Genomic DNA, 10,755 nt, shown 5'->3' on the forward strand with positions numbered 1-10,755 from the left:
GTTGGAAGGGCAAGAAGCTACCTGGGCTGCTTGCTGTTGAGAAGCAGTGGAGAAATGGCTCCAGTTGGAAGGGCAAGAAGCTGCTTGCTGTGGGCAGCCCTGAGCAGCCCATGGAGGACGTTTCTGGAGCAGAGTCTGATGATCTCTCAGCAGTCTCTGAGGGATGTGGCACTGGGTGCATGGGGAGAGCTGCACCTGGTGCCCCTCCAGTGGGTTCTGCTGGTCCTTGGGAAGCCAGTGCTCCTGTGTGGAGGTGGTGGCTGGAGGGACATCCTCTCCCTGCAGGGCACAGGCTGGGTGTCCCAGAGGACAACTTACCCTGGAGGATCTTTGAAGAGTGTGTGGGGAATGCAATTTTCTGCTGGACAGGATTTAAGTTTCTCCCTCAGCTGCCTGGGGGTTTGATCAGGGCACAGGTGGGGGACACTGTGCTGCTGTACTCCACAGCTGCAGCCCCAGCGTCGCAGGAGGGGCTTGGCTGCACCTTCCCCACCCCAGCAGGCATCCAGCAGCATTCCAGAGCATGGGACACAGCTTCTGGCTGTTGCAGCCTGCACTGAGGACGAAGCCCTGCACAAGCAGCATGGTGCAGGCAGCCCTGGCCCCAGCAGCCATCACTCTCTGTCTCTGTGAGTGACTTCTTGTCCCCTTAAAGGTGACCCTGCCCCAGGACCCCCTTCCACCCCTAGCATCACCCCTGGCCTATGTTGCTTTCCATTCCCAACCCTCCTGCCTCTGGCATTCCCTCTGCTTTTCCTCATGCTCCCATCACTACCCACGGGCAGTGGGAGGTTTTCTCAGTCAGAAATCTGCACAGACAGATTGCCAGGGGTGGACTCATCCCATTTTACCTCCTAACCCCTACTGAGGCACCCCCTGGAAGTTGCAGGTGTTGAGTGGGCTGCTCCCTGCCCAGTGCTCACCAGCAGCCACTGAACATGATCCAACTGACAAGGAAAAAGCCCTTCCCAGGCTCCAGCCCCGGAAGTGCTGTGGAGCAAGCCCTGGCCATGGATGCTTTATAACTCACTTTTGTTGCAGGTTTCTCCCTGGATCTGGTGAAAGCAGCAGTGGTGAGTGACCCCCAGCTTCAGATCTGTCCAGGCTCTGCCAAACCCTCACAGCTGGTGCCAGGAGCGGCAGAGCTACCAGGGTGCCCCCAGTCCTTGTCTGCAGGGAATCAAATCCATTTCCCCCTGGCCCTGGCCTGTCCCCTCCCATCCATCACCCAGCAGCCTCCCCCCCTGCTCCCAAAGCCAAGGCTGAATCCATAGCCTGATGGGCACCCAGCACTGCTCAGCCCTGGGGAGCAGGGACAGGCCTGCTGCTGGAGGCTCTCTCTGGGAGCAGCTGGGGTGGCTTTTGGTCTCCATGTGTGACCCAGAGCAGCTTCAGGGCTGCTCCAGCTCCCAGCTGCTTGTGGGCTGCAGTCTGGGAGCACTGGCCAGGTCAAATCCCATTCCCTGCTTGATCCTTGCTTTAAAAGCCCCTTGCTATTATCCTCAGTGGGGCCGAATGTCCCTCACCCATCTTCCTCCTCCTCCTCCTCAGGCTGCCCTGATGGTTGGAGCTGTTCCATCCACCACTGAGCCAAGTGCCCAGTAAGTACCAGCCCTGGCTGGGATCCCTGAGCCCTGGGGGGTCTGGGTGGGGGCAGGCAGTGGTGCTGGTGTGGGAGCAGCTCTGTTTCTGCCCCCATCCATGCCAGAGCTGCTGTGACAGCTGGGTCAGGCTGCAGAGGATGTAGAGCCTTGCACAGCCGGGTCTGGAGCTGGCTGGGGCATCAGCTTTTGTTGTAGCACAAACACCCCAGGGATTTCCTCCTCTTCCTGGGGCTGACACAGTGGGAGCCTCCCCTGAGCTCCCAGCTCAAGCCCAGGCTCTGTTGGTTCCTCCCTCACCCAAAGCCCAGGGTATGGTGGGCACCTCCACCAACCCCCCAGCCATGGTGGCAGCAATGTGCCCCTGTGGCTAAGAAGCCTGTGGTCAGCAGGGCCAGGGAGGTTCTCCTCCCTCTCTACCCTGCCCTGAAGAGGCCACAACTGCAGCCCTGGGTCCAGTTCTGGGCTCCCCAGTTTAAGAGGGACAAGAAACTGCTGGCACTTACCCTCCACAGCTGTGTTCAGGGTGGAGGAGATTTCCCAGGGGAAGGAGGGAGTTCATCACCTGTGGGGTGCTGGGGAGCTAAAGAGGGAGGTGAAATGGAACTGTGCCTCCCACCAGCAGGCTCCCAGCTGTGCCTCTCCCAGCTGTGCCATGCATCCCAGCCAGCAACCTGCCCGCTGCTGACATCCTGGCGTTTGCCCAGGGGCTGCAACACAACTCAGTGGAGCTGAGCAGTGCCCAGGTGGGCAGGGGCAGCAGTGGGGGGGACTGCAAAACCCATGGAGCCCAGCAGGGCACAGGGAGATGGGGGGTGCTGGGGTGAAGGGAGTCTCACCACCCTGGCATGGCCAAGACAAGCTTCTCCCTGCCCAGCTGTCCTGCCTGGCCAGGCTGCTTGCTGCCAAGAACCTGACGAAGGATTTCGAGGGTTACCCACCTGACCTGCTGCTCTTCTTTGAGTGAGTATCCAGGGCAGACCATGGCTGTGGCTTCGGTGCCAAATAGTGCCAGCCAGGGCTCACCAGCATGGCCCTGGCACACCCTGGGGTACGTGGGAGCTCCACATGGAGAGAGGAATGTTGTGATGATCTGAGCAGGGCCTGCTGGGGCAGGGCAAGGGGAAAGGGCTTGAACTAAGAGAGGGAGAGACTGGGGAGAAGGGAGAAATGTTTGACACTGAGGGTGAGGAGAGCCTGGCCCAGGTTGCCCAGAGAGGTGGGAGCTGCCCCACCCCTGGTACTGTCCCAGGTCAGGTTGTTTGGGGCTCTGAGCAGCCTGCTCTGGTTGGGGATGTCCATGCTGACTGCAGGGGAGTTGGACTGGATGGGCTTCAGGATCCCTTCCCACCCAAACCAGTCTGGGAGTCTCTGACTCTATGCAGATCCCCTCCCTCAGTGGCACCTTCAGCCCCAGGCAGTGCATTTCCCTGCTCCTCTGCTCACCTCACTCCTCCACGAGCCTGCATCCACAGTGGCCCTGGCATGGTGTGCACGGTGCTGGGCAGTGCCAGTCCTGTGCCCAGGGTAAGAGGAGACCTCTAGCCCCATGCAACTCAGCAGCTTCAGTGCCTAGAAGGAAGGAACAGTTCAAAACTACTTCCCCTATGCCCTCACAAAGCATCATCTGAGCTCTCCTGCCTGCACCCCCTTCCTCCCTGCCACGTTGGCTCTGTCCCCACAGCTCAGCTGAGGTCCGTGGTGAGACCTGCAAGGAGTTTTACACCAGGGCATCCCACGGGCACCTGGACCTGCTGCCCAGGGGCTCCGCCCGGCGGTCAGGGCTGCTGCGCAGGGCACTGACCTGCCTGGTGAGTGGAGACCCGGGCTGGGGGGGGCTGGGGACCCTGCACCCCTCCCAGGTGATGTTCAAGGGGTGGTGTTGTCTCTGCCAGGGGGTGAGGAGCAGCCATCTGAACCCTGAGCAGCTCAGCAGCCTCGGGGCGTTGGTTTGTGACATGGAGTCTGAGACCATCACAGCCTCGGATCCCAGCATCCTGGAGAACCTGAAGCTCTGCTCAGCACTGACAGAGGCCCAGAGGGATGCCCTCAACACTCTGCTGCTTGCTGGGGACACAGTGTATGGGTGAGGAGCCTGCATCTGCCCTTACAGGAGGAGGGGTGGTGTGCCCAAGAGGGTACTGAGCTGCTCCTTCTTGAGTGCTGGGTCCAGTTCTGGGCTCCCCAGTTCAAGAGGGACAGGGAGAGAGCCCAGCAGAGGCTACAAAGCTGCTGAGGGGCCTGGAGCAGCTCTGTGAGGAGCAAAGGCTGAGAGCCCTGGGGCTGAGAGCCTGCAGAAGAGCAGCCCTAGAGGGGAGCTGAGCAATGCTCAGCAAGAGATAAAGGCTGGGGGCAAGAGGCTGGGGCCAGACTCTGCTCAGTGGTGCCCAGGGACAGGACAAGGGGCACTGACTCCATGCTAGGACCCTGGACTCACCTGAATAGGAGGAGAAACTTCTTTGGTGTGAGGGTGCTGGAGGCCTGGAGCAGGCTGCCCAGAGAGGTTGTGGAGTCTCTGGTCTGGAGACTTCCAACTCCCTCCTGGACATGTCCCTGTGCAGCCTGCTCTGGGCATTCCTGCTTTAGCAGGGGGGCTGGACTGGATGCTCTCCAGAGGAGCCTTCTGACCCCCACCCCTCTGTGACTCTCCCACTGGCCCCAGGGATCCCTCCAGCTGGCACCTGCAGGAGCTGCAGGGCCTGGGGCCGCTCCTGCTGGCTTTGGACCAGAGCACGCTGAGCTTGGTGCCCAAGGTGAGTCCTCTCCTTGGGGTGAGCTGCCCGTGAGCCAGGCGAGCCCTGGGGCTGCTAACCCAGCACCCTGCTCCCTTCCTGGCAGGAGGCACGGGAGGCTCTGGGCAGGAGCATCATGGCCACCTACAGCAGCCAGGGACGTTCCCAGCGGGAGAGGTCGCTGCTGCTGCTCAGAGCCCTGGGGGCACCACCAGCTCCATCCCATCCCAGGCATAAGAGAAACACAGACAGTGAGTGCTCCCCCTCACCACAGCTGCTCTGGACCACTTCAGAGCTGCTGTGGGAGGAAAAATGGACTTGGGCTCCTTGGATGGCATCTGGATGCCCCCAAGGGAGGGGGCAGGACTGGGCAGAAAGGCTGTTGAGAGCCCTGGGGCTGAGAGCCTGCAGAAGAGCAGCCCCAGAGGGGACCTGAGCAATGCTCAGCAAGAGATAAAGGCTGGGGGCAAGAGGCACAAGATAAGGAGCAAAAGGCACAAACTGGAACCCAGGAGGTTCCATTTGAAGATGCAAAGAAAACTCTTTGGTGTGAGGGTGCTGGAGGCCTGGAGCAGGCTGCCCAGAGAGGTTGTGGAGTCTCCTCTGGAGAGCTTCCAAACCCCCCTAGCCATTGGGCCCCATGGCAAGCTGCTGTGGGTACCCTGCTTCGGCAGGGGTTGGTCTGGGTGATCCCCAGAGCTCCCTTCCAGCCCCTCACCATTCTATGACCTGGTGCTTTGCCCTCCCTGCCCACAGGCTGCCCAGCAGTGCCCATCACGTCCAACACCGTCTCTGACCCTGACTTAGTCCTCAACTACTGGAACTCTGAGGAGTTTGAGCTCTGCCTGAGCACTCAGGTGGTAGAGGCAGACCTGGCACGGCTGCTGCAGCAGCCTCTGCCCACCGGATTCCTCCTGGTTGTGAAAAAAAGGCTGCAGCAGGTGAGGGGTGGCACAGGGCAGGAGCTCCCCCCAGCCGCCTGCTAGCTCTAGGCTGGGTCAGACCCCCTGTGGGAGTGGGCACAAAGGTGCCCAGGTGGGTCCTTTGTGCCAGTTTCTGCCTCGGTGCCCATCTCTGAGCCCCTCTGTGCCCCACTGGCCTGGCCCTACAGCTGTACCCCATGGGCATCCCGGAGGGGCAGCTGAAGGTGCTCGGGGAGCTGTCCCACCTGTACACACCAGAGGAGATCAGCCAGTGGGAGCTGACATCCAGTGACACTCTCCAGGCCCTCCTCAACTCCTCAGATGGCAGCTGGGATGCTCCTCAGGTAACCCCATGGGGCACAGGTGCTGGTGAGCCCAAAGGGACTGCTTGGTGCCTAAGCTTGGTGCCCAGGCATTGTCCAAGGGTGGGAGGGGGGTTGTGCAGCCCACACACACTTGTACTGGGAGCATCTTCCTGCCCTGCCTGCATGCAACCATCTGAAGTGTTTCTCCCAGCTCCAGGAGCTGGTCAGCAGGTACCTGGCCCTAGGGGGCATGTGGAGCGGGGCCCTGCTTCAGAGCATGGGTGGGAAAAACCTGTGCCAGCTGCTGGAGGAGCAGGTCGGGCAAATACCTCCAGAAGCACTCAGGTGAGCCACTCTGCAGGGATCTTTGCAAGCTTACAGTGCCCATGAGGCCCTGGGGAAGGAGGGGATGGCAGATCTGCCCCTCCCCCTTTGGCTCTGCTCCCCTGCAGGCAGCACGGGGGGATGGACACATCCTGCTCCCAGCTCCTGCCTGAGCCACCAGCACTGAGCAGGGACAGACCATACCAAGAGAAGGGCTTTAGCTATGGTTTGGAGTGGTGGTCCCAGCTCTGCCCTGTGACCCTCCCTCTCCCTAGGACTGCTGGACAGCTGGACATCAGCTCTTGCTCTCAGGCCAGGAAGGAGCAGCTCTACAGAAAAGCTCAGGAGGCCTTTGCTGGCCACACAAACACCACCAGGACCTATTTCTGCCTGATTCAGCCATACCTGGGTAGGTGTTTGAGTACTCAGCCTCCTTTGAGGCCATTGGACACCACACAGAGGTAGGAGACCTCACCCTGTGCCAGGGGGGTTTGGCCACACTCAAGACATATCTAAGAACCATACCCAGCAGGCCCCAGAACCCTTCCCACGTGCCCAGGTGCCCCCTGTGCTTTCTTGAAGGTGGAGCTCCAGCAGAGGACCTGAAAGCCTTGGCTGAGGCTGGCATTGCCATAGACATGGACATGGACACCTTTCTTGCCCTAAACCCTGCTGAGCTAGAGGTACATCCCCTGGCCCCTACTGTGGGCTCAGCAGGGGGGTTGGGGGCACATCAGGTCACCAAACTTTGCCTCTTTTACTTCCCTGGGGAGCTGTGGCTCACTCTGCAGCTAGAGCAGCACTCAGGGGAGTGCTGGCAGGGAGGCTGAACAAAGATCTTCTTGCTCTGGTCTGGCAGAAACTCAGTGTCATGGATGTGAAGAATTTGCTTGGGCAAAACCTCCAAGCCCTGAAGGAGGCTGAAAATGAAACCTTGGTGATGAGCTGGGTGAAGAAACAATCCCAGAGGGAGCTGGACCTCATCCTGGGAATTGGCCTGCAAGGAGGAATCCTGCAGCCCCCTCCCACGGGCACAGCCACCACTCCTCCCCCCAGCCCAACAGCCAGTGTCACCCCCAAGCACACTGTCCCCACTGCTGCCACCACCACCGCCCTTAGCAGCCACCCTACAGCTGTACCAAGCACTGCCCCCACCCAGGTCCCCACAACCCCTGGGAGCACTGCCCCCCATCCTTATACCATTGGCCCCAGCGCTTCTGGGAGTCCCACTGCCACCTCCACCCCCACACCTCTACCAACCACCACCTCCACCCCTCCTCCAACCCCTCCTCCCCCCTGCTCCAGCTCCCCCCCTCATCACTCTACCACCTCACATAAGGTCACCTCTCCCCCTGGCACCCTCCTCAACACCACTGCCAACCCAAACACCACTTCTCCCAGCTCTATCCCCTCCCCTGCTCTCACACAGGAGCCTACCAGCAGCACTCTTCCTAACCCAACTGTTGCCACCCACCCCACCAGCACCCCACTGGTGTCCATGAGTCCCCCAGCACCTGGGGGTACCACCCCCCCTACTCCTGCCACCCAGCACACCACCACCCCACGCACCCACAATGTCCCTGGCACCCTTGTCCCTAACTCCACCGCTGCACCTGCTGCCACCACAGCCTCAGAACCGAATCCTACCCCCGCTAAGCCCACCCCAGTTCCCAGCTCCACCCTCTCCACCCAGAACAGCTCTGTCCCCTCCACGGCCAAGACTACAACAGAGGATTGCAGGACTGGTGCCCCTCCAACACCCCCCGGCCCCTCCTCTACCACCACCACCACAGAACCAGCCCCAGCCGTGCCAGAGCCACCCAGACCAACACCCAATGGCTACATCAACCTGAAACCTCAGCCTGGTAAGGTGGCAATGGGCAAATCTGGGAAGAGCTGAGGAACTGAGGGGGAGGCAGAAGTCATCAGCAAGGAGCAGCTGATCCAACTCGGACTGGGCACTGGGGAGGTCACACCTTGAAGCCTGGGTCCACTTTTGGGCCCTCACTCCAAGAAGGACATTGAGGGGCTGGAGGGGGTCCAGGAATGGGCAACAAAGCTGGGGAAAGGTCTGGAGAACAGGGCTGGGGAGGAGCAGCTGAGGGAGCTGGGGGTGTTTAGTGTGGAGAAGAGAAGGCTGAGGAGAGAGCTCATTGCTCTCTACAGCTCCCTGAGAGGAGGCTGCAGCCAGGGGGGTTGGTTTCCCTAAAAATGACAGGACAAGAAGAAATAGCTTCAAGTTCCCCCAGGGGAGGTTTAGGCTGGACAGGATTAATTTCTTCTCTGAAAGGGTTGTCAAGCCCTGGAACAGGTTCCCAGGGCAGTGGTGGAGTCCCCATCCCTGGAGGGGTTTTAAAGCTGTGGAGATGTGGTGCTGAGGGCCATGGCTTGGTGGTGCCCTGGCAGTGCTGGGGTAAGGATTAAACTTGATGATCTCAAAGGTCTCTTCCAACCAAACCCATTCTCTGCTGGTTGCAGTAGGACAGACTCAGTCTTGCCAACTCTTCCCAGCCAGCTGCCATCTCTAACTGGGGTGCAGGTCAGAGCCTGATGCACAGGGAGCAGCCACACCACAAAAGCTTTGTCCAGACCCTGTGACCCTCTGTGGTCCCTGGATCCCAACAACTCCACTGCCCTGACAGCTCCCACCTGCTCTCTGCCAGGCTAATCCCATTCCTTCTCTCTCCTCCCAGGATCAGGGTCCATGCTCTCCTCCTGCCTGGTGGCCATACTGACCACAGCCCTGGGGAGCTCCCTGCTGCCAGTGCTCCTCTGACAGTACCACCTCCAGCCCACACTCACCAGATCCCTCCTTTGATTGGCACCATCCCACAAATCAACACTCCTGGCAAATTTCCTGGTGAGAAGCAGAGACCTGGGAGAGGAGCAGAGTTTGTCTGTCTGTCTCCAGCATGGGATTGACTGATTCTGTTAGAGGCTGGGCAGTGAAAGGCCAACAGAGGTGTTCCAGCCCTAGAAGCAGCTGCTCTGTGCAGTAAGCAGTGACACCAACCACAGTCTGGCAGTGCAGGAATCACCAAGGCTGGAAAATGCCTCTCAGATCACCACCCAACCACCAGCCCAAGCCCACCATGCCCACTGAACCATGCCCCAGTGGCCACATGGGCTTTGAACACCCCCAGGGCTGACACCTCCACCACCTCCCTGGGCAGGAATGCTGAGAGCAGACACAGCTCTGCCCACACCAAGTGGCATTTAACTTCTGTCTGGTCCCACTGGGATCAATGGAAGCAGTAGGACAACTCAGGGATTGGAGTCACTGCCCACTGCAAGAGAAGGAGAATGTGACCCAGCAAAGCAGCCTGAGAGCTGAGACCACTGAACTGCATCTAACTTGGATCAGATGTTTCCCAGGGTCATGAAACAAGTGAGTGCAGCCTAGGGAGAGGGATGATGGAGTGCAGGAAGTTTGGCTTCAGCACTGTTCAGATGCTACAGAATAAACCAGCAATGAGCTTCTTTCTTCCACAGCAAATGTGCTCTTTGGTTGGTTTACTGCTTCATGGTGTAGTCTTTCCTAGATGAAATCTAACCAGCTTCCAGGTCTTTTGTTCCTTCTTCCTTGTCCTCCCCCTCTGCTCTTCCCTACTGAGGCTACAGCTTCAGTACTGGGCCCAGTTCTGGGCTCCCCAGCTCAAGGACTGGAGAGAGTCAAACAGAAGGCCAGAAGGAAGGCTAAGGGCCTGGAGCAGCTCTGTGAGGAGCAAAGGCTGAGAGAGAGCCCTGGGGCTGAGAGCCTGCAGAAGAGCAGCCCCAGAGGGGAGCTGAGCAATGCTCAGCAAGAGATAAAGGCTGGGAGCAAGAGGCTGGGGCCAGACTCTGCTCAGTGGTGCCCAGGGACAGGACAAGGGGCACAAACTGGAACCCAGGAGGTTCCTTCTCAACAGGAGGAGAAAATTCTTTGGTGTGAGGGTGCTGGAGGCCTGGAGCAGGCTGCCCAGAGAGGTTGTGGAGTCTTCTGGTGTGAAGAGCTTCCAACCCTCCCTGGCCATTGTGCTCCAGGGCAAGCTGCTGTGGGTGTCCTGCTGGAGCAGGGGTTGGAATGGGTGATCCCCAGGGGCTCCTTCCAGCCCCCCCAGCTGCTGGCATTCTGTGCTTATCAAGTCTCTCCCCCTTCAACAGCTCCATTACAACTGTGCTTCTCCTTCAAAGTTGCAGATCTCCACTTAGTCCCAACAACCTCCACAAGCTGAGAGCTGAGGATTCAGTTGTCAACACCAAAGGAAGGACCCTCAGGTCTTGACTAGTGGTTAGCCAGCAGCCTAGGAAAGCAGCAGGCAGACCTGAGGCTCCTGTCCAGCTAATCTGGACTGATGCCTGCAGGCATGAGGCAATCTGAAGGAAAAGACAACAGCAACTCAGCAGTTTGCTTCTGGCACTTTTTACTTGGTTCCATTCATTATTTACAATCAGCTGGAACTCTTCCCTCCCACTCAGAGGTGCTGGCAGTGTCAAGAGGTCAGGCTCCTGGAGAAATGCAGTTGTTAAGATCCAGGAGAGCAAATCTGCTCACGCTGAAACCCACCAGGGTTGGGAAGTAAAATATTGCCAGTATCTGCTGCAGTATCATGGTTGGGTCTCACCTGGGCTTGGGCTGTACAAAAGGCAAAGATCCTGCTCCCAGGAGCCTCAGATCTTCCTTTCAGACAGAATATTTGGGGGGGGGGGGGAGAGGGGTTTGAGTGGTTTGAAGGATAAAACTACCTAAAAGTGAACCCTGGGCTGTGCAATAGGTACCTGGTGGCACTGAGCAACCCACCCCTCACCCTTGAGGGGCACTGTCCCCAGCAGGGCTCCTGTAGGTCACAGGCTGCTCCCTGTCAGCTGGCTTCCTTGGGAGGGAAGATCT

The 10,755-nt window shown here is 59.2% G+C and overlaps 1 protein-coding gene across 1 annotated transcript; it reads left to right on the forward strand.

The window, feature by feature from the left end:
* The first annotated feature begins 2,584 nt into the window (after nucleotides 1-2,584).
* Nucleotides 2,585-8,661, forward strand: LOC128974316 (mesothelin-like protein). The gene is made up of 12 exons (XM_054390885.1): nucleotides 2,585-2,652; nucleotides 3,286-3,412; nucleotides 3,497-3,687; nucleotides 4,264-4,354; nucleotides 4,440-4,584; nucleotides 5,090-5,274; nucleotides 5,445-5,600; nucleotides 5,773-5,906; nucleotides 6,161-6,294; nucleotides 6,468-6,568; nucleotides 6,745-7,750; nucleotides 8,579-8,661. Exons 1-12 carry the CDS (start codon nucleotides 2,585-2,587, stop codon nucleotides 8,659-8,661), a joined length of 2,421 nt encoding a protein of 806 aa, XP_054246860.1.
* The last annotated feature ends 2,094 nt before the right edge of the window (nucleotides 8,662-10,755 follow it).

This window comes from Indicator indicator, chromosome 22 (assembly GCF_027791375.1).
Source record: "Indicator indicator isolate 239-I01 chromosome 22, UM_Iind_1.1, whole genome shotgun sequence".
In the NCBI taxonomy this organism is placed as follows: domain Eukaryota; kingdom Metazoa; phylum Chordata; class Aves; order Piciformes; family Indicatoridae; genus Indicator; species Indicator indicator.